Source organism: Rhinolophus sinicus, linkage group LG05, assembly GCF_036562045.2.
Source record: "Rhinolophus sinicus isolate RSC01 linkage group LG05, ASM3656204v1, whole genome shotgun sequence".
Lineage (NCBI taxonomy): Eukaryota > Metazoa > Chordata > Mammalia > Chiroptera > Rhinolophidae > Rhinolophus > Rhinolophus sinicus.
Genome location: NC_133755.1, coordinates 21,596,484 through 21,620,879, shown reverse-complemented (window position 1 = coordinate 21,620,879; position 24,396 = coordinate 21,596,484). Strand labels below are relative to the sequence as shown.

General features: G+C 36.2%; 1 protein-coding gene across 17 annotated transcripts in view; it reads right to left on the bottom strand.

The window, feature by feature from the left end:
• BIRC6 (baculoviral IAP repeat containing 6) overlaps window positions 1–24,396 on the bottom strand; it is a 203,300-nt gene that overhangs the window by 95,933 nt on the left and 82,971 nt on the right. For 6 of the 17 annotated variants that reach the window (XR_012496300.1, XM_019741686.2, XM_074331866.1 and 3 more), the window contains 14 exons: window positions 22,195–22,382; window positions 21,073–21,405; window positions 20,740–20,839; window positions 18,732–18,946; window positions 18,355–18,563; window positions 17,685–18,031; window positions 16,864–17,083; window positions 9,035–9,168; window positions 8,160–8,297; window positions 6,513–6,640; window positions 4,810–4,941; window positions 2,912–3,127; window positions 2,158–2,341; window positions 1,345–1,500 (listed from right to left, as the gene is read on the bottom strand). Coding sequence is in view for 16 of the 17 variants with exons in the window: in XM_019741686.2 (XP_019597245.2) it covers window positions 1,345–1,500; window positions 2,158–2,341; window positions 2,912–3,127; window positions 4,810–4,941; window positions 6,513–6,640; window positions 8,160–8,297; window positions 9,035–9,168; window positions 16,864–17,083; window positions 17,685–18,031; window positions 18,355–18,563; window positions 18,732–18,946; window positions 20,740–20,839; window positions 21,073–21,405; window positions 22,195–22,382 (2,700 nt within the window). In the remaining variant the exon portion in view is untranslated. The remainder of the gene's footprint in view (window positions 1–1,344; window positions 1,501–2,157; window positions 2,342–2,911; window positions 3,128–4,809; window positions 4,942–6,512; window positions 6,641–8,159; window positions 8,298–9,034; window positions 9,169–16,863; window positions 17,084–17,684; window positions 18,032–18,354; window positions 18,564–18,731; window positions 18,947–20,739; window positions 20,840–21,072; window positions 21,406–22,194; window positions 22,383–24,396) is intronic. The other 11 variants (XM_074331868.1, XM_074331869.1, XM_019741694.2 and 8 more) reach the window with 6 other exon arrangements.

The window sequence follows — 24,396 nt, the reverse complement described above, 5'->3', positions numbered from 1 at the left end:
CATGTTTCCAAATTCTTACCTAAATTCTATTCCTTACAACTCTTATCCTCTCATCCTTCCTACCCTCTATTCAACAAATCTTTATAGAATGCCTAGCAAATGCCAGCCTGTATTATGGTTTGAGTATATAAAGATTAATAAAACACATTTCCACCCTCCAAGAAATTAACAGAGGTTCAGAAGAGACAGTACACTGGAAATATTAAAGCAACTACATCATAGTAAGTACTGGAAGAGACAAGAGCATAAGGCAGCACTGACAGCAGTCTCCAACACTGAGGGTGGTGACGGAAAAAGATTCTTGGAGAAGAGCATGTTTTATATGAATCTTAGGTAAGGAGTTCACCGCGCAAAGAAGAGGAGAAAGTCTATTCCAGATAAAGGGACTATCAAGTAGCAAGGATAAAAATCATGAGAGAATATAAGATTAAGGAATGACAGGTGATTGAAATGACCATAGCATCTGGCATACATAGGGTAGTAACTAAAACATAGTCGTGAAAAGTAGGGAGCATGCCACACAGGGCTGTGCAGACTAAGATACTTTTTTAAGGGCACATATACTTTTTTAAGGGCAAGAAAGAAAACAAAGGAAGGAATAAAAGGAGAAAATACACCCCAAAAAGTGACTATTTCAATAACAAGAGCCTTTAACCTTGTTTTCTTCACCACTGAGTGTCTTTAACAGTTTCCTGGGTTGTAATTCCCTCAACATAGCCAAACCAGACGATATCAAAATAATCAGGACATTATGAAAGGATAGCATTTTATTATAATAAGCATTCAGAAAATCAAAGCAAAACATACTTATCAGGAAAATAACTGATATGGCTACTAAGGTCAAAGACCTCATAGAAAAATATAAAAATTAACTTTATACTTCACTAACATTCTTAATTTTAAACATTTTCATTAAAAAAAAAAAACAGCTCAAGGGCCAGCCTGGTGTCTCAGGCGGTTAGAGCTCCATGCTCCTAACTCCGAAGGCTGCCGGTTCGATTCCCACATGGGCCAGTGGGCTCTCAACCACAAGGTTGCCAGTTCAATTCCTCGAGTCCCACAAGGGATGGTGGGCTCTGCCCCCTGCAACTAGCAACGGCAACTGGACCTGGAGCTGAGCTGCGCCCTCCACAACAAAGACTGAAAGAACAACTTGAAGCTGAACGGCACCCTCCACAACTAAGATTGAAAGGACAACAACTAGACTTGGAAAAAAGGCCTGGAAGTACACACTGTTCCCTAATAAAGTCCTGTGCCCCTTCCCCAATGAAATCTTTAAAAAAAAAAAAAAAAAAAAAGGCAGCTCAAGTATACTTTAAATAAAACATAATTCAAAGAATGTACCCGGTATATCCTGTGTCAAAGGTTCATCTATAGTTTCTAGCAATTGAACTGAAGACTGTTGAAGGCAGTCATCAGAGTCGGCAGCTGTGGCACCTACATCATCACTCACTGTTCCTTCCTCCATGGCTTCTGCAGCTACTGGAGCCAGAAGTTCTCCTGTATGTAATGAGACAGTTCTAACTGCTTTAATGATTTCTAAACAGACATCCAAAACACATTAAAGCATATTCCTTCCTCCAGTTTAGAGAATGACAGCATACATGCTCTTCTAAAAATAAAAGATTCTGAGGCAAATGAGACCTCACCTACCTAAGAAAATGCATTACCCAATGCATTACCTTCAAATGCTAAAGACAAGTAAGTAGTAGAAAACACAAAATGTGTGATGTGAACAAGGAATTATTATAATCACTTTACATGTTATTCCTCAAAACAACTTTATAAGGAAGGTACTTTTATTATCCTTATTTTACAATATATAATCATTTTTTATTTATGAAAAGACTGAGGCTCAGACAGTACCTTCCTCAAGGCCACATACAGAACTGGTAAGCAACCCACTGCTGGTGTTAATGATGACACCCACTAGCTCCAATATCCCTGCACTTTAACAACCTACCTCCTCCACAGAGACTTACATTTATCACAACTGTCAACATAACTAAATACGAAAGTAGTTCTAAATGGTTGCTCCTTCTATAACATTAAAGAGACCTTTTATATGGTTGGGGGTTAGTTTCTTTTAAAGATTACTTAGTCGAATAATGATAAGCTAATTTTGACATACCCTATGAAAAATAAATCCTGACAAACCTGCTAAAATATCCTGTAGCATACAAGTTAAGGAATATTGAGCCCAAGCACCACCCCAAGATATATCTCCTCTATTGAAGTCAGTTCCAACCAAAAGTAATAGCAGTCTTTCCAGTTGGGGTTCATTCACAATCTCACACAGATGTATAGTTGGCCTCGTAGCATTCGCAATGCGTGCAAGAACCTGTAATACATTTTATAAAATCATACACTTAAATAGCAATTACATATGTTTTCTCCAAAAACAAAGCGTTGGAGTAGTTTTCAATAATGAGATATGCTTTTAGTGTCAATATAATTGACCAACATGGAAGGCAAAAGAAATGTAATTTCATGAGTCAAATATTAAAATCTGGCTAAAAATCTGGGTTGAATAGTGAAAAATAATTCCCCTAAACAATGAATATGCTACAGGAAAGCCTTCAGGGCATTAAAACCCCTTCATTACTATCATTTGACATTTGTTTATTTCCTATTTTAATTAATAGAAAAAAGGTAGGTTCAAAACAGGCATACCCAAATTACACACATTTCAAATCTACATTAATCTAGTTTTAACTAGATTAAAATATAAATTAGGTATCCTGAGAAGTGACAAAATACTTTTAAAATCTTTCAAAACTGTATAAAAGGAAAACCAATAAAAGCATAATTACTTCTCTTAATCAAAAATCAATTCAAGACTGCATTCATTCTAATCTTTTTTTAAACCTATAAATCTGTAATTATAAATTATACCTATTAGTTTACCTACCTTACAAACAAATAATAAGAGATCTGCATGACATGTAAAATCCATGGAGAGGAGAAACAGGACAAGTTTCTGGACTACTGAAATACAACGTTCATGAGCCAAGGTAAATGGAAGTGGTTCTATCTCTGGACTTTCTTTTGTTGTTGTAACTTCTGTGTCTAAATTAGAACGGGACCATTCTGCTGTCCGACGTAACCGAATTAAATCCTTAAAGTGCTACATAAAGAAATGTACAATATTTAAATCAACATTTATTAAATGAAAATTCTTTCAGTACAAATTTACTTATGGGATGAAAATACTCAGAAAACTTACCATTTCTAAAGAACAAAATTTTTAGGTAAACCATAAGCTTCAAAAAGTAAGATTATTAAAAGCTATACTGACCAGTAATACCTAATTTTTTATTTTAGAGTAAGGTATAGGATATATGACACAATTTCAGGAAGATGAAATTCTATAGGAAGGCTACATTAGGTCAAATCCAACCTCATAAACATTACCGAAACATCTAAACATAATTCATAAAAGGTGGATGGTAAAGTAACCTATATAACTTCAAGTACTGAATATTAATTCAAGTTATTTCAAAATCTGAGGGAATAACTATAATTTCACATTCACAGAAACACAATCACAAACTTGGTTGCTACAAATAAGTGTTATAACCCCCAAAATTTAAAAACACGGGCTGGCCTGGTGGCTCAGATGGTTGGAGCGCCATGCTCCTAACGCCGAGGTAGCCAGTTCGATTCCCACATGGGCCAGTAAGCTGCGCCCTCTATAGCTAAGGTTATGAACAACAGTTCTCCCTCCAGCTGGGCTGCTGTGGACTGCTGGGGGCTAGTGTGCTGCTGTGAGTGGCTGGCAGCCAGCGTGAGCTGCTGTATGCTCCCCCATGGGCTACCATGTGTCGCCATGAGCGGCTGACGACCACGCTGGCAGGCAGCCGGCAAGAGCTGCCGTGAGCTGCTATGAGTGACCAACAGGTGACCGACTGCCTCAGCCGTGGGGAACACAAGGCTCATTAACACCAGCATGGGCCAGGGAGCTGTGTCCTACACAACTAGACTGAGAAACAACAGCTTGAACCAGAGTGTGTGTGTGTGTGTGGGGGGGGCAGACGGGGGGGATAAGGGGTGGAGGGGAGGCGAAAGAAGGGGGAGAAAAAAAATTTAGAAACACATAAAGTTATTTTTTAAACTTTATTTACAAATCATTGCACTTAATTTCAACTTAGAAAGGACAAACTACGAAAACCGTACATTTCCTTGAGTCTATCTTCAAGTTACTGAAACACAATTCACTTTCAAGGAAAGATACTTACACACGGTCCCCAACTTCTCATGGTTCAAGTTACAATTTTTCAACTTTATGGTGATGCGAAAGAAATAAGCACTGATCTGGACCCAGGCTAGTGACATGCAGCACCATACTCCCTCCTGCTACTGGGCAGCAGCGAACCACAGCGACATCGAGCACACCCCATGCAAACGACCCATACTCTATAGTGTACTGTGTTGCCAGTCTTTTATTGGAATGTTATGTTCTAAGCACCTTGAAGATAGGCTAGGCTAAGCTATGATGTTTGGTAGTTTAGGTGTATTAAATGCATTTTCAATTTAATATTGTCAACTTATGATCAGTTTATCAAGATGTAACCCCATCGTAAGTCAATGAGCATCTGCAGAAAAATACCTTAAGTCCACGTTTATCGTGTATTTCCTTGAGTTAACAGCTACTCCCTCCCCAAAAAGTCTTGAAATTTTTCTGTAGATAAGCAGGTTAACATATATTTAAGTTTCCTGATCATTATCACAAAAACTTAATTACTCAAATAATACTAAAAGGAAAACTGACAGTTCTAAGATAATTACATTAAAAAGTAAAAGTCATACCTTTGAAGTAGCCTGCTTTAGTTTTGCTTGCTCTACCAGAAGTTTATAAGATGATCCTTTGTTACTTTGTATTTTTTCTTTTTCCATCTGTTCCACCAAAGCCTTTTGTTTTGCTTTTAGTAGGTTAAGTTGCTTAAAAATAAAAAAATAAAATAAATCTTATAGCTAATATCAAAATCAACAAAGTAAATTATTCTTCTACTCACAGAATTTCATACATCAAACTAAGGAATAAGAACAGTTCACTCTCCCTATATGTTCCTTCCCCAAGCTCAGATTCAAATTTTACTTTCTGGCTGACATGTACTCCCTATGTAGTTAGGCCCAACTACCATGGTTGCCTCTGTTCTAAACATGTACAGACTTTTTTTTTTGTCATTATTCCCTAAACAATGTAAGAACTTATTTACATGGCATTTGTATTGTACTAGGTATTATAAGTAACTTAGAAATGATTTAGAGTGTACAGGAGGCCGTACATAGTTATAAATAAATGCTATGCCATTTTATCTGAGGAATTTGAGTGTGCAGATTTTGGTATCTACGGGATCCTGGAACCAACCCCCCATGAATACTGAGGAGTGACGGAAATTCCCTGAAAGATCTAGTTTTAACTGTGTTGCTGAGTTAAAAAAAAAAAAAAAATCATTTCTAAATCCCGATTACCAGATCTTTCCATGTTATATTTAAAATTAATCAATTCGTTACCACATGGGAAAAGGGAAATAACTAGAAGATTTTCTTTTGTAAGATGCTAATGAGACTTTTTTTAACTTATTTATTTATTTAAATGTGTTTTTCCAGGACCCATCAGCTCCAAGTCAAGTAGCTGTTTCAATCTAGTTGTGGACGGCTCAGCTCACAGTGGCCCATGTGGGGATCGAACAGGCAACATTGTTGGTAAGAGCACCGGGCTCTAACCAACTGAATTAACTGGCCGCCCCCGAGACTGACATGTTTTTAAGCAGAGGGAAACAATTATTTTTAAATATGTGGAGAAAATATTTTACTGCATAACATTCTTAGCTTTGCTTTTCTGGGACTCTCACTTTAGAGTAGTACATGTTTTGGTCTGCTTATATTTTTTATTAATTAAAATTTTTATTGTAATAACAGTAGATTCATATGTAGCTGTAAGAAATAATACAGATATCTCTCATACACTTTACCCAATTTCCCCCAATGACAACATTTTGTATATAGTATAACATATATAATAGGATAATGACATTGTTACAATTCACCAATCTTAGATTTCTCCAGTTTCACTAGTACTCATTTGTGTGTTTGTGTGTGTGTGTATGTGTGTGTGTTTCTTACTGTAGTATTTCACCTAAGAGTTTCAATTGATCAAACAAACAAAATATTTTAAAAGGACCATTCAAATTGTTAACACCATTTACTGTATTGTTAATGTTAAGTACAATCAAGAATTTTTAGGAACTCCCGGATGGCTCAGTTGGTTGGAGTGTGGGCTCACAAGGTTGCCAATTCACCTCCCACAAGGGATGGTGGGCTGCGCCCCCTGCAACTAACCACAGCAACTGGACCTGGAGCTGAGCTGCGCCCTCCTCAACTAAGATTGAAAGGACAACAACATCACTTGGAAAAAGTCCTGGAAGTACACACTGTTCCCCAATCAAGTCCTGTTCCCCGTCCCCAATAAAATGTGTTTTTTTTTAAAAAAAAGCATTAAAAATTACCTGTTTATGATGAACTAGCTGTTTTCTGATTTTCCTGGAATATAATCTATCAAGGCTACTGCTACCTTTGGAAGACCTATTTATGTTCTGAGTATGCAGACTATTGTTAATAAAACTCCACTGGTTACCTATAGGGCAAGGAAAAGTTTCATTATTAATTGTCATATATTACTTTAAAGTACTTTTAATACACAGTAAACACAAAATCATAAATGTATCAATTATGACAAAGTAGTTATAAAGAAAACTATTGTAAAGAAATTGGTAAGATTTGACCCTAGGAATGTTAACCTTGATCTTAATTGACTTTAAGAGTAGAGTTCTGTCTCCAATCTTTCCTTTAAGATAACAGCCATCTTTCAGCACAAATGTTTAATTTTTGTACAATACAATTTTGATAATGTCACTCAATTCTAACAAATACTCAATATTGCCTATATTTGAAACTCATATGCTTTTGTGCAGGTACCCAAAAAAATGATACTCAATAATTTGACTTAATGACTTCAAAAATAAGGTTGAATGGTTGAAAAACCACACTGTGTAGCTCTACTTATTCTCATTTTTGGAACGTACCTAGACTATTCTTTGCCATTTTTCAACTCAATTCAGATTTAATACCACACTTTACCAATCTCCAATTATTTGTTCATGTCTGCTTAACCTAAAGACATTTTTTTCTCTATTACCTATTTGCAAAGTCAGTTCAAATTCTTCAAACACTAAAAAAAATGTCTTCCACAAATGTGTTTCCATAGTATCGGAATGATATGAATAAAAACTAAAATCTCCAACACTGTTATATTCCAACTTTACATTGTAGCTGTTTGTAATTGTATGTCTTAGCTCTATATCCTATAATTGAGTGAACTGCCAATGACATAAAGTATTCGTTTAAAAAATAAATTTAACACAAATTCCCTGTATATGAAAAGAATCCCCCATCCTCTCCCCAAATATAATATGTACCATAAACTGATTCACTATAAAACATCTCAAGGGATCTTTTTTAATACTAGGATCCTGATAATATTTAAAATTCCAAATTTTATAGTACTTATTGGTTGTATTTACATATTAGATGTAGCTTTTTTGAATCCTGTATGAAAAGGATTACTAACTTGGGAGAGGGGAAGAAAACAACTTGGCTTGCAGTTTGATTTCCTTTAATTTTTAAATTTTTCTATCCCTCTAGCTTATGGAAAAAGGTTATAACTCAAACAAAATCTGGGGATTTCTGTACCTAAGGATAAAAGCCATTTGTAATTAATGAGTAGAACTATTTTATAACAGTAAATAAAATGAAACACTATATTAAAATAACATAAAACTATAGGAACTCTTCACAGATTTCCTTTTCATTAACTTTAGTTAAATGTATGTTATCATTATAAAGTATTGAAATGAGCATGGGGGAAAACCTCGTGAAAGACATGCTAGTATTTAGAAACTAGTCATGTTCAGAGAGGGGCTTCTCCATAAAGTCCTTCAAAAATAAACTCTATCTTTGAAACAGATCCCTGGCAAAGGTAGTTCAGATTTTACATAAATTACATACAGCTGGAATCTCCAGGACAGTAGCCAGTTCTGGAACAATCGTGAGTCTCTCAAAATCCCCACCAACAGATTATTATAAACTTTTGATACCTGTCAGAAACCTCTCCCTGTCTTTACCATTCAAAGGTTTCTTTGCAGCCGCTGCTTCATCTTCAACAGTTGACACATAATCCAGCAACCTGGACACCAGCATGACAACCCAACTGATCATGGGAATATCTAGTACTCCTAGACAGAGATGGCGGGGGGAGAATAGTCAGGTGACTCAGAAAGTCCTAACAAAGTCTGATAAAATAATTATGAGCTAAATAAAACATTTTACAAATCCAAAATACACCATATCGTTACTAACACTAATATTTATTTATAATAAGCCTCAAAACTGGAACATATAGTCACAAATAAAGTAATACATTGAATCTAATGGAGGACCAATGCTTCATAGTATGAAAATAGATTCTTAAGTGTAGGATAAATCCAATAGTTAACTTATAAACTAGAAAACAAGGTATGAGATGCTATTCTTAGATTCACAGGTGACTGAAATAAAAAATCTAACTCTCAATTTGTAATTCACAGTCTTACACTATGTTCTAAGGATTTCATTCCAATTACAATTTTCTTGCTCAAATGAACTCATTAACAATGACCAGAACAGGAATAGTACCTTAAAGCTTAAACTTAAATAAGAGATTTTGATTTTAGTTAACAGAGTATAAAAGACGCATATTACAACAACTTCCACGTTTGCAATTCAAATAATGAAAAGGTAACATTTAAAAAGCTGTAACTACACGACAGTCAATCACACAAAGGCTGGTCATCCTTAAAAGTCTACATCATAAAACCAGTAACAAATTGTACAGCAATAAATATTTTAAAAAGTATTTCAAAGTAGCATTTTAAGAAAAGCAGTATTTACAAGAATCTGATGTTTCTTCTAAAGATAACTCTTTAAACAATACCTTCTGTCCTCCGATGCATGGGTAACTGTGGCTGAAGAGGTGACAACAAATTATCCAACAGATTAAGTAAGCTTTCTAATACTCCACTATTACTAAGTGATCTTTGACCAATGCAGGAAAGTAACATGAAGACCCTAAAAAAAGGGATATAAATAATATACTCATTATGAATCAATTTAATCATTTATTTAAAAAATAATTTACACTGGGGCTCCGGTCAACAGAGCGGGGTAGGTAAACGCTGTGCTTGGCTCCTCCCATGACCACATTAAAATTACAACTAAATTATAGAATAATCATCTGGAGAACCATCTGAGACTAGCTGAATGGAAAGAAGTCCTATAACTAAGGACATAAAGAAGAAGCCACCTCAAGGCTGGTAGGAGGAGCAGAGACACAGGAACAGGCTGGCCCCACATCCACATGTAGCAAGTGAGAATGAGGAGGGATATCTCAGCTGCAGAGATGTGCCCTAAGAAGCAAAGGGCCCCAGCCCAACACCAGGCTCCCCAGCTTGGAGCAACAGTCTCAGAAAGAGGAGCCCCCACAACATCTGGCTTTGAAACTCAGCAGGGATTCCAACCATCCGGGTAAGACAGAAGTCTGCTGGAAACCCAGGCATCCTCCTAAAGGGCCTACGCAGACGGTCTCGCTGCCAGGCACTCACCCTGGGCTCTGGCCAAGGGACAGTGGCTCAGGAAGCACTAGAGACATACACGAGACTGAATTGTGTGGCTTCAAGATGAAGGCTGGAAGGATAGCTGTCATTGTCCCTGTGCTGAACCCTCCCCCAACACGGCCACATCTGAATTTGTAGTGGCCTGGTGAATTCTACTCACTCAACGTTGGAGACTCCATGTGACCCTGCCCCACCTAACGCACCACAGGAGGCTTTCTGTAGTGGGCAGCCAGCATTAGCCTGCACTACAGTCTTTCGTGGACAATTCTTGGGAATTTGCAGGCACCAGGCAGTTGGCAAATGGCCTCAGTGTACTCTGTGCCTTTTGCTGAGTGGGCCCAGGCTTATCTGGCACCAAATCTAAACTGCAGAATCTGATGAACACTACTCGACCCACACTGATGACTCACTAAGACCCAGCCTCACTCCATTCATGTACCGCACAAGGCTCTTTCACGGTCAGGATCCTCACGGTCAGGTGGTAGGCAAAGGCAAGCCTAGCGATGCCCTGGGCCTTTTGCTGAGCTACCCCAGGCGTGACACTGGTGGCAGCCGGCCCAGGTTTGTGGCATGCCCTCTTCCACGAACCTCCGGATCCAGCACAGGCAGGAACCAACTACAGATTGGCTGTCCTTGGCCTGAGCCTTTCCCCGAAGTCCCCAGAACCAATACACTCAACGGCTGGCTTCAGACCACGACAGAGTACTACCTGAGTAGCCCCACAAGCTGCATACCCAAAAGCTGGTCTCAGAGGACATGAGAGCCCACTGGGGCAAATCCAGTTCCATGGGGTCAGCCCTCCCACAGCAGCTCTTACGCTGTGGTTGTGACCAACTCTATAATCAGTTAGCCTGAAGGCCAACCCTATCCACTGACAAGACAACAGCAATCAAGGGTCAAATACAATAGGAGGGCACACACAACCCAAACAAGGGACACTCCTGAGCACCGGCTCAGGTGATGAGGAGACTACAGCACTGGGTCCCACAGGACACCGTATAAGACCACCCTGCCAAAACTGGGAGGTGTAGCAAATCGACCTAATACATACAAACAAACACAGAGAGGCAGCCAAGATGAGGAGACAAACATGTCCCAAACGAAAGAACAGGAGAAAACTCCAGAAAAAGAACTAAATGAAATGGAAGCAAGCCTTCTACCAAAGAGTTCAAAACACTGGTTATAAGGACGGCTCAAGGAACTACGTTGGTAAGAACTTCAACAAAGAGATAGCGAGCATAAAAAGGACATAGAAACCATAAAAAAAAAAAAAAAAAACAGTCAGAAATGAAAACTACAATATCTGAAATGAATACAAAGAAGGAATCAATAGGAGATGAGACGAAGCAGAGAACTGAATCAGCAATTTAAAGGTAGCAGAAAAAAAAACCAATTGGAACAGCAAAAAGAAAAAGACACCCCCCCCAAAAAAAAAAAAAATATTAAAAATGAGGATAGCTGAAGGGACCTCTGGGACAACATCAAGTATACCAATATTCAAATCATAGATATACCAGAAAGAGAAGAGAGCAAAGAATTTTAAACCTATTTGAAGGAATAGTGACTAAAAACTTTCCTAACCTGGCAAAGGAAACAGACATAGAAGTCCAGAAAGCACAGAGAGTCCTAAACAGGATGAACTCAAACAAGCCCACACCAAGACACACCATAATTAAAATGCCAAAGGTTAAACACCAAGTGAGACTTAAAAGCAGCAACAGAAAAGGCAGATCCTATAACACTGTCAGCTGATTTCTCAACAGAAATTTTGTGGGTCAAGGGATTGGCATCAAACATTCAAAGTGATGAAAAGCGAGCACATACAACCAAGACTACTCTACCCAGCAAGGCTATCATTTAAAATCAAAGGAGCAATAAAGAGCTTCCCAGACAAGAAAGAGATCAAGTTCATCACCACCAAACAAGGAGTACAAGAAATGTTAAAGGCACTTCTTTAAGAAGGAGAAAAAAACAAACATAAATATAAATACTAAAATGGCAATGATTACATACCTATCAAGAATCACTTTAATGCAAACGGATTAAATGCTCCAATCAAAAGACATGAGGCAGTTAAATGGCTAAGAAAGCAAGACTCATACATATGCTGTCTATGAGGGTCCCACTTCAGGTTGAAAGACACACACAGACTGAAAGGAAAGGGATAGAAAAAGATATTTCATGCAAATTGAATAATAAACAGGCCAGGGTAGTAACAGTAATATCAGACAAAACAGACTTCAAAAAAAAAAAAATAGACCAGAAAAAAGGATTATTTCATCGTGATAAAGGGATCAATCCAACAAGAGGATATTACCCTTGTAAACAACTGTGCACCCAACATAGGAGCACCTAAACATATAAAACAAATACTGACTGACATAAAGAGAGAGAGCTACAGTAATAACAGTCATAGGAGGGGATTTTAACACCCAGTGACACCAACAGACAGATCTTCCAGACAGAATACCCACAAGGAAACAACGGCCTTAAATGACACATTAAACCAGATGGATTTGATATTTTTAGAGCGCTTCACCCAAAGGAGCAGAATGTACTTTTTTTTCAAGTGCACATGGAACATTTTCCCAGACAGACCACATGTTAGGTCACAAAAGAGTCTTAAATTTAAGACTGAAATCATATTAACAGTCTTCTTCAACAAGAATGGTATGAAACAAGTAATCAATTACAAGGAATAAAAATGAAAAACACAACAACACATAAAGGCTAAATAACATGCTACTAAACAACAAATGGGTTAACAAGGGGATCAAGGAAGAAATGAAAAGATAACTTGAGACAAATGAAAATACAACAACCCCAAATCATGTGGGACACAGAGAAAGCTGTCCTAAGAGGACATTCATATCAATATAGGCCTATCTCAAGTAACAAGAAAAATCTCAACTAAACAATCTAACCTCACAACTAAAGGAACTAGAAAAAGAACAGAGTCCAAAGTGAGTAGAAGGAAGGAAATTATAGTAAAGATCAGAGTGTAAATAAACAAAATAGTCTAAAAAAACAAAACAAAAGAAAATGAAATCAAGATTGGTTCTCTGAAAAGAAACAAAATTGATAAATCTTTAACCAGACTCATCAAGAAGAGATGACTCAAATAAATAAAATCATAAATGAAAGAGAAGTGACAACTGACACCACAGAAATATAAAAGATCATAATATTATAAACAATTAATTATATGCCAACAAATTGGACAATCTGGAAGAAATTGATTAATTCCAAGAAACACACAATCTTCCAAAACTGAATTAATAAGCAGAAAATCTGAACAGATCTTTTACTACTAACGAAATAAAAAAACTCCCAACAAACAAATGTCCTGGACAGGTGGCTTCACAGATGAATTTTACCAAACATATAAAGAAGAATTAACACCTATCCTTCTCAAAGTATTCCCAAAAAATTATGGAGGAGGAACATCTCCCAAGCTTATTTTACAAGGTCACCATTACCCTGATTCTAAAACCAGACAAAGACATCACCCCAAAAAAAGGAAAACTATAGACCAATATCCCTGATGAACAGATGCAAAAATCCTCAACAAAACATTAGCAAACCAAATTCAGCAATGCATTAAAAAGATCATACAGTTTGTTCAAGTAGGACTTTTTCCTGGGATGCAAGACTGATTCAACATCCACAAATCAATTAACGTGATATAGCACATAAACAAAATGAAGGATAAAAACTTTATGATCATAACAGTAGATGCAGTAAAAAGCATTTGACAAAATCCAACATCGATTTACGAAAAAAACGTTCAGCAAAGTGGGAATAGAGGGAACATACATCAACATAATAAAGGCCATATATGTCAAACCCACAGCTAACATCATACTTAATGGTGAAAAGCTAAAAGCGTTTTCCTTAAGATCAGGAATATGACAAGGATGTCCACTTTCACCACTTTTATTATTCAACACAGTATTAGAAATCCTAGCCACAGCAATCAGAAAAGAAAAAGATTTAAAGGCCTTCCAAATTGGAAAGGAAGTAAAACTGTCATTATTTGCAGATGACGTACTATATAGAGAGAATCCTAGCGTCCACCAAAAAACTATTAGAACTGATAAATGAATTCATTAAAGTAACAGGATACAAAACTAATATTCAGAAACCAGTTGCATTTTTATATACCAATAATGAACTATCAGAAGGAGAAATTAAGAAAACAATCCCATTTACAATTACATCCAAAACAAAAAACAAAAAACCTAAGAATAAATTTAACCAAAGAGGTAAAAGACCTGTACTCGGAAAATTATAAGATACTAAAGAATGAAACTGAAAAGATACAAATAAATGGAAGCATATACCATGCTCAAAAACAGAAAGAATCAACATTGTTAAAATGTACATACTACCCAAAGCAATCTACAGATTCAAGGCAATCCCTTTCAAAATTCGAATGGCATTTTTTCACAGAACTAGAACAAATAATCTAAAAATTTATATGGAAACATAAAAAAAATCTCGAATAGCCACAGCAACTTTGAAAAAGAACAAAGTTGGTATCACGCTACCTAATATCAAGCTATAATACAAGATTATAGTAATCAAACAGCATGGTACTGGCATAAAAACAGATATATAGCTCAATAAAACAGAATAGAGCTCCCAGAAATAAATCCATGCCTATAAGGTCAATTAACCTATGACAAAGGAGGAAAGAATATATAATGGGGCAAAGACAGCCTGTTCAATCAATTGTGTTGGGAAAACTGGACAAATAACATGCAGGAAAAAAATGAAACTAGAGGCCCCCCCCCCCCCCCCCGTGGCTCAGGTGGTAGGAGCGCTGTGCTCCTAATGCCGAGGTCGCTGGTTCAATTCCCACATGGGCCAGCGAGCTGCGCCCTCTATAGCTAAGATTGTGAACAATAGGTCTCCCTGGAGCTGGGCTGCCGTGAGCAGCTGGGGAGGTTGGGGTAAGCTGCCGTGGGATGCTGTGAGCTTCTGCGGGCTGCCGAGGGCTACCATGTGCTGCCATGAGCAGCCGGTGGCCAGCATGAGTGGGCGGCAGCCATCGTGAGCGGCCGGGAGCTGGCGAGAGCCAGCGTGAGCTGCTGTGATCCGCCGGCGACCGACTGCCTCAGCCAGGGGGAGCACAAGGCTCATAACACCAGCATGGGCCAGGGAGCTGTGTCCTACACAACCGGACTGAGGAACAATGGCTTAAGGGGGTGGGGGGAGGGAGGGCGGGGGGGGCAAGGGGGGGGAATTTAAACTAGACCACCTTCTTACACCATATACAAGAATAAACTCAAAATGGTTTAAAAAGTTAAATATAAGACCTGAAACCATAAATCTCCTAGAAGCAAACACAGGCAAGAAACTGGGACACAGTAATATGTTTTAGTAATATTTTTTCTAGTATCTCTTTGGACAAGGCAAACAAAAGAAAAAATAAACAAATGCAACTATCTCAAACTAAAAAGGTTTTACACAGCAAAGGAAACCATGATCAAAACGAAAAGACAACCTACTGAACAGGTGAGGATATTCACCAATGATACATCCAATAAGGGGTTAACATGCAAAATTTATAAAGAATTCATACAACTCAACTCCAAAGAATAAACAATCCAATTAAAAAATGGGCTGGGGACCAGAACAGATATTTCTCCAAGAGGACATACAGATGGCCAACAGACAAATGAAAAGGTGCTCAACGGCACTAATCATCAGAAAACTGCAAATTAAAACCACAATGAGGTAACACCGCACACCTCTCAGAATGGCTATCATCAATAAATCAAAAACCAAGTCTTGGCGAGAATGTGGAGAAAAGGGAACCTTCATGCACTGTTGGTGGGATTGAAAACTGGTGCAGCCACTATGGAAAACAGTATGGAGGTTCCTCAAAAAAGTAAAAATACAACTACATTATGTCCCAGTAATTCCGTTTCTGAGTTATTTATCCAAAGAAATCCAAAACACTAATCTTAAAACACATATGCACCCCTACGTTCATTGCAACCATATTTACAATAGCCAAGATATGGAAGTAACTGAAGCGTCCATCAATAGATGACTAGATGAAGAAGTGGTATATATATATACAATGGAATACTACTCAGTCATAAAGAATGAAATCTTACCATCTGCAACAAACGGATAGATCTGGAGAATATTATGCTAAGTGAAATAATTCATACAGATAAAGATAAATACCATATGATCTCACTTATATGTGGAATCAAAAGAACAAAATAAACAAAACAGAAACAGACTCATAGATACAGAGAACAAATAGATGGTTGTCAGATGGGAGAAATGTGAGGGGATGAGTGAAGGGATTAAGAAGCACAAACTGATAGTTACAAAATAGTCATGGGGCTGGATGTAATGTACAGCATAGGGAATATAGTCAATAATGTATTAATTATACATAGAGAGAGGTGGGTACTAGACGAATTGGGGTGATCACTTCATAAATTGTATAAATGTCTAACCCCTACGCTGTACACCTGAAACTAATATAAAATAATACTGAATGTCAACTGTAATTGAAAAAAAGACAGTAGGGAAGTCATGTGACGACAAAAAGGGAAGACAACTACCTGCAAGTCAAGAGAAACCAACCCTGCTAACACTTGATCTCTAACTTCTAATATCCACAATTGTGAAAAAATTAATTTGTTCAAAATAAATAAAAAATTTTTACATAAATAAAGAAGGATATAATTTACATTTAAATTGAATAGAGTAATGACAGAATAGAGTAATGACAGCAAGATTTCTGGAGGTATGATGTTAAAATTAGCTCTTTTTTAATCTATTAGTTGTATTTTCTAACTTTATCCACAAAAAATCAGGCAGAGAAAACTTTATCACAGCCTCAAAAAAATACATTTAACATAGAATAACACGAGCTGATACAAAACACTTGTAAACAGAGATCTATAAATGCCACAGATTCAAGTAGGAAACCAAAAAATGTAGTCTGGTTATATCATGCCTAATCTTCAATATGCCCTTCACTGGGCATTCCCCAAACTCTGAAGACATGCTTCATTTTTCCACACTCAGTATACACATACAGAAGATTTCCAAACCTGAACATTGACTGTGAATAAGTATAAATCATAATAACAACTAAGTGCAATACTTTCTGACCTACCTATCCTGCGGGAAGATGAGAAGCTGCTCCGAATTGTACAATTCCTGAAGAACATTGGAGAGAAACTGACCCCACCATCTTTCACCACCACAGAGTTGAACAAGCAGAAGTCCAGTATGTAACCGTATCTTTGGGGTTCCACTGATGCACAAGTGTTTAAAAAGCTCTTCACAGGCCTGGGCATGAAATGTGCTCTGCAAAACTGCAGGAACAGAGTGTCCTGTTACAAGAAAGAAAAGTAGTAAAATTTCCTATTTAACTGTATGCTGTAAGATCAAAATCAGCATGCCTAAATATGTTTTCCTCTTACCAGGAATCAGTATACAATTATATTCCATTTATTTTGCTACTCATTTACTTACTCCTCGCATACAAAATGTTAATTGCTAAATACTTGAAGAAGAGAAGAGTAAGCACTTAAATCCATTATATTTCTTGTATGTGCAGTTGGGTGTATCAGATGGCTGTATGTGTATTTGTGTGTGCATGTATAATACTGGCTAGAAAATGACAGCTCTGTATTAGATTAGCAATTAACAGTTTTCACTGTTGCACTTTTAAACAATATTTATTATTTTGCCAGTAACACAGTGCTGTGGGATATCAAAAGCCGAAACTCAAGAAAAGAAACGATCAAAAATTCATTTATGAAAACCAAAAATATGGGGGGGGAAATGAGCTAACCTAAAGAACACATTTCATAAATACATTAGAAAGGATATAATAATTAACAATACCCAGAAAATATCAACAACAAAATACGCAACAAGATCACATGAAATATAATCCCAATCTTTCAATTATTTAAGCCAAATACAAACCATTGGAAGAGTGAAGAAGGCTTAGCAAGGTGTCCAATAAATATCTGATGATAGTACGTAACTGCTCTGTGGAAGATGTCTGAATTAAGTCTTTTGGATCTGATGTTTCATTCAACATGTTCCTACTTGCACCTAGAGCTACTTTGAGCCTCTGCACAGCATTATGAGCCAAATTTAGTTGAAGTTGTAGCTGAATACAATCTTGATAGGAGGAAAAAACTCTACTGTCTTCCTCAACTGCCTTGTCCGGTTTTCGCAAGAAGTACTGTGCATTGTTAGCACTGTTGAGAGGAGGAAGATCGATACTTTGCAAAAGAGTTTCCAATCGATGACAAGCTAAGTTATACCTATAAGTAAAAAAAAATAAATAAAATAATCCCTGTAATGTTCTTTGACGTACATGTACAGATATACACTAAAAACTAAATTTCTAAAACATGTTAACACAAACATTAAAAATAATCATTTGGTTTAAGTACAAAATTTAAAAAGCCAATTATTTAATCACAAAATATTAATGTTATTAAATATTATAATATGCTAGTGTATTACTTCCTTCTGTTCTTTTCTATACATTTATGAAAAGACATTTTTTGACAAATATATGCAAGACATTACAAATAATGAAGGGTTTCAATAAGATTAAATTATACTGCAATTTTCTACCAACCTGCACTGTATATCCTCCTGTAGAGCAACCATCATTGCTAAATGCTGGTCAATTTCTGGTTGGTTTGCAGATTCTCCCTCTCCCCTTAGAGGATCATGCATTAACTTCAGTTCACTCTCCCAAGGTAATATGTAAGTATGACCATAGTAAAATCCTAAGGGGATTTTGGCTCTGGCATTTGTACTTCCATAACGTCCAATGACAGTGATCTGAAATGAAAAATTATAAATATACATACACACCCGTCTGCAACAACAAAAATCTCAGTGATACATTTAAGAAGATATAGTTACACTTTAATTATATGTCTGAATATTTTTTCATAACTTGTCAGAAACATGGAAAGCAGATCAATTCACTTTCTTGAAGTTCTTTACCTTCATGAATCTGCACACAGGGGGTGGTATCAAGTCATGAAGAATTAGTGAATGGGTGCTTATATCAGTTGCCACTACCAATCGCCTCCCATCCACCTCTTCTCCTAATGTCCAAATGTCAATTGACAGAGAGGCCAAGTCTCCACAAGTGGGAATCAATACATCTGTCAACAAAATCGGTCTGCCAAAATCCAAGGTCACAAACCTCCTTGCTCCTATGAGAGAGAAAGCAACAGTTGACCAAAAATACCATACATCAATTAACCAAAAGATAGACTGAAAAAGTTAGGAACACTCATCTTAAAATTTCTGAAACTTCAATCTAGGTGAGATTGAACTCCAAAACTTAGAACTTAAGTTAAAAATACACAATTCTAACTTTGTTACTATAAAGGAAATCAACTGTATATATATGCTTAATTTAAAACATTAGAAGAAAAATTAAATCAGCAAAAATAGTACATAGATTAATTCTATAAAATACCTATCTACTCTTCTTTCAGCCACTTGGTCTTTTTTTTTTTTAATTGCACAACTAGACACATTAATACCAAAATGTGTTACTTGATTTTAGTAGCCTTGTTTCACTTTTCAGAGTTGCATTTTACATCGGGGTTAAAAGGCAAAGTAAAAGTATAAGGTTAAAATATCATGTAGTCATTCTTGCACTAAAAAATCCCCTAGGGAGATTCTCCAATGAAGACAGCTTATCTCAATGTTTTCCCCCAGTACTGATCCATCACTGTCTCCTCAGCTCAGAACCAGATAAAGTAGATGACTTCCTCTTAAGGGCCACACTAAAGACGTAGTATGTCTTTTGTGTAAGTACTAGAATCACACTCAGCATAGTTAAGATGCTCACACTAATTAAAGGCAAGAATGATCTGAGAGGAACAAAAGAGAGAGCAAATTTGCACCCCTCATTTCACACACATTTCAGGAACAAGCTCAATTAGTGAAACAGTAAGCAGGATCTTTAATAATGTCTTAATTTTTTTTCTTTTTTATTGGGTTAGGGTGAGGGGTAGCTAGTAACCTTATCTTCTACAATTTACAGCAAAGGAACCCAACTAAGTGAAACTTCCAGGACTAGCGCTATTCTTGATGGGGGCTGGTTTAAAAGAAAACAAGCAGTTACCAATACTTTCCTAAACAGAAAAGCTATTAAACAACAAATATAATTCTCCTACTTAGAGGGTTAATGTGCCACAGTCAATTCCATTTAAAAAAAAAAATCAGAGTGTAAACAACTACTCACATTTCATAAGAGTGTACAACAAATTTCACTTTAAATGTTATAAACACTAACGTTACGAATGAATGATTACTTGGGTAGAAAATACCACTACAACTTTTTAAAAGAAACTCCCTCTTCCACAAAGGAAACTGTCCACTGCAATAGAGCAAATAAGGTTCAACTGCTTATACAATGAAAAGTGATACAATAAGCACCACATTCATATACTTCCCCCTAGAAAACATGCCTAAGGATTCTGTTGAATTCTGATGCTGCTCAGTTAGTAGGACTGTAAGAGGGTACAAGCTTAGGTAAACTGAACTATCCAGACACCATGAAGTGTTATTAAGTTTACTCAGGTATAATTATCAGTTAATTCTGTCTGCCATTCTCAAGAAACAGTTCCAATACCAGAATGCTCATCTTAAGACTACTACTTAAGCTTAATTTCTAGTGTAATGGTAATTGAGCAGCTACACTGGAGGCAAATATTTATGTTAATATTGATGTTAATAATGTTCAACAGGCAAGACTCATATACAGATTAAATCCACTGTTTGGACACAATTAGTGAACCTACTCAGCAGCATTCTTCCCTTCAACTTGGTGAGCCATGTCTTGAGCCTTCTATAGTGCTTATGCTCAGTAAAACGTACTTACCCAAGAGCAAACGTGATTTAATTGCAAAGAGAAATCAAACTACAGAATATTAAGTCTTCAAAGGGCCAAGAGACTTGGCAAGAACAATATTTTAAGGAAGTCAAAGATTACCTGAATGCATTCGCTCTATAATAATGGACTGGTGAGGTGGAGGTTGAAGAAAATGTGAAGCATGAGAAATTGCAAGGGCTAGACCAGAACCAAGTGGATTCTAGAAAAGAAAAAAGTATAACTCTACATTGATATTACTCTTGTGCTATAAAAACTAGTAACCATAATATCAAATTAAGTCTCATTTCCGAATGGACATTCTATAGTATTTTATAAAAAAATAATTGAATTTATCAAGTTGGTATAACAAAATTCCGCCTTCTAAAGTTAACGTGTATTACAAATTATTTTTAAATATCTAAGCGAACGCCTACTTAAAATGTAATAATTTACCATTCTGGACTTGTTGGAATTTTTGTTATGTGCAGCAAGATTGACTGTTGGGGAATCAATAACTGAGCCTGGGAAAAGTTGTGCAAGTTCAGCATTAATCACAACGGAAACTGCTTCATTGGGTGGTGTGAGTGGTGGAGTCATAAAAAGTGGTGTTGTTTTTGGAGTGGGTGGAATAACATCAGATGGATGAATGAAGAATCCAGGGGCTGCCACTGGGTTGGAAGGCACAGAGTTGTGAACAGGACCTACTGCTGATGCTGCTGACGCTGCTGACGCGGCTGCAGCTGCTGCAGCTGTTGTCTGATGTAACTTGGCTTCCAGCTTTGCTTTCTGTAAAAGAAGTAAAAGGAACAAATATAGACTAACCTTGCCTACCTCAATTGTGGGGAACTACATGGGTATATATGATGAAGATAAGCATGATTAAACTGGATCCTCGTTAAATAAAAATGAAATTAAATACAAAGTGGACAACACGAATGGGTTATTTCCTTGCTATACATACTTTGTTAAATATTTGATATAAAATTTCCTGAGTATTTAGGAACTAGGACTTTCTCAAAGCAAAGGTGCAAAAGAAGCAGAACAATTAAATGTAAATAAATAAACAAAGTTCTCTTTAAAACAAATAACAGGAAGTGAACTGTCATGTTTCCTAACCTGATACAATCTGTCACCTGGAATTCCTAAGTTGCACTTAGACCACGATGAAATCTCCAAAACTTGTCATTATTACTAAATTTTAATTCACATCAATTTAACGAGTTTTTTAAATGTTTTTTAAATGTAAAGTTGTTCAATCAATAACAATAGTTAACTGGTAACTATCTGTAATGTTTGACCAAGAATGTTTAAACATAGTAAGAATGGATTTTACTTAAAGATTGCAAAAAAAAGTATCAATTATATTCCCTAAGTTATGTATCAAATAAAATGCATTTACATAATTTTTAAATATTTAAATATATCACAAAGACGTTACCTCAATTTTTGTAGAAAATGATTAGCTCAGATCGATCAAACTACTTTCCTTTATGAAAATAATGATCATTTTTACAGTACTTTTTCAGCTTTTGAAGTTTAGAGACAGCATGAACAAAGAGCCAAATAGTCTCCAACCTGTTGCTGAAGCTTCAAAAGCTGCTGCTGTTTCTCTTGCAGCACCTGTAGCTGTTGCTCGGCTGAAGCCATTGCATGAGAGAGAGACTGCAAAGCTACCTGGGCTGCTGAACTCAGGGCTGTCGAAGCTTCCCCAACTGTCCCAGATGATAGTCCACCTACTGCAGGAGTAACCCCGAAGGAACTCACTGGCATAAGGGGGAGAAAAACACAGGATAAAGAAAAGGTACACAGAGAAAAATATTCAAAGTATTATCCTATTTTGACACTAAAACTATAGTTCATTTTCATTTTGAAAGACATGAATCTAGACTGTATAAATAAGGGAATCTTAACAGTAAATGTATGTTGATAATAATAGTATTCAAGTTTAAGGGATCCAGAAATGACTTCTATAGCAAAGAAAAACTGGTCACTATACTTTTAAGTTTAAAAATATTTGCAGCATAGAAATTTCATTTAATATGACTGAAATAAAAATACAAAATGAGAGTAATTTTATCATATAATTTGAGCATAAGAAATAAAATGAAATTTGCTTTACTAAGATTTCTTACAAGCAACAATTCTTTCTCCCGCCCTGAAAAAGCTCAAAAAAATCTTTAATTCTAAGAACATCATTTTAAAAGACTGGTAACACTACTTCCTCATTTTAAAGCACAGCCTAAACAGAGAGGCTGGCCCACATAGAATAATATGTAAAGCAGTTTCCTACCATGTGCTCCCCAGAACACTAATATGGATAGAAAAGCGTGTCCCGTGCACAATCAAGTCCAGCACATAATGCTTACCCATGAACATTATCATTAAAAGTCTATAAAATCCTACAAGTTGAAAAATTCTTTTGACTTTCCTTTTCAATGTTATTCAAATATGCTTTATAAAAGAACTCTTTTCCCATTAAGTATTTATCAATATTTGTGGAAAACATTCTGGGAAAGTTTTGAGATGACAACTATTTCACAACTCAGTGAAACAGGTCAGTAGAAAACAAAAAGCAGAAGCCAAATCTAACAACAGTATTAATGCTTTTAACAGGCCTTTACTAGAAAGTTATACTTGGGAAAGACAACCGCTACTGTAACAGCAAATGTTTAGTGTGCATTACCACATGGCATTACTTTAGTTAATGACTACATTTAACAGACAAACAACCCTGAGGGGCGGACCCTATGATTCTGCTTTTTAGTTGATTAAGTAAAGAATGGCTCAGAGAAGTTACCCTGGAGAGCTGAGAGTGGTAAAACTAGGATTAGAACCAACAGCAATATGAAACCGAACTCAATTTGAGGCTCAGTACTAACAACGGAACTTACATCAACTCATTTAATCTTTGCACTGGCACATAGGTATGTATTAATGTTATGTATTTTATAGATAATGAATCTAAAGTTGAAAGAAGTAATTTGCTCAAATACTTGAATAGAGGAAAAAATCAGGTAATCTGACAGCCTATTCTAATGGCTAGATTATGCCAGCATTCAAATAAACTACAAAAAAATTAAGTTGCATTCAACAAGATAGCAATAACAACAAAACTGTGCATAACAACTTACAATTAAAAATGTCCTCAACTTAAAAGAAAAAAACACACATTTATTACAGTGCACCATACTACACACCTCTTTGAACTTACACAAATTCAATTATATAAGCTTGGTCAAAGAAAGAGCAATCATATTTCATACAAGCTATGTGCCCCAAAATGAAAAACATCTGCTCCCTGTATGTTCCACCAAAGCCAAAAGCTATTAATCCCAACTCCAGAAGGAAAATTATTAGACTTAATCAAGCATTTATGTTGTACTATAGGGGTAATTTAAGCTATTTTCAATATTAACCATATGTACTTTAGTCCTTTACTGACTTTAAAATCTAATGCCCAAATAATGTTTATGGGAAAACTGTCACTATAAACAATCCAAGGAAAATAAGTCATCATGCTACCACAAAACTAATTTTGAAATCTTTTGCACACTCTTGAGTTTTCAATACCCTCTTCTATTTCCTATTAAAGGCCTTAAAAACTAGATATAAAATATAGAGGTAAGAACTAGACAAAGCTGACTGTTATCACCATTTCTATTACATAATTCAGGACGTCCTACGAAGCATAACAGAGTAAGAAAAAAAATAAAAGATAAAACAATCAGAAAAACAAACTAAACTCTATTAACAGATGGCATGATTACGTACATTAAA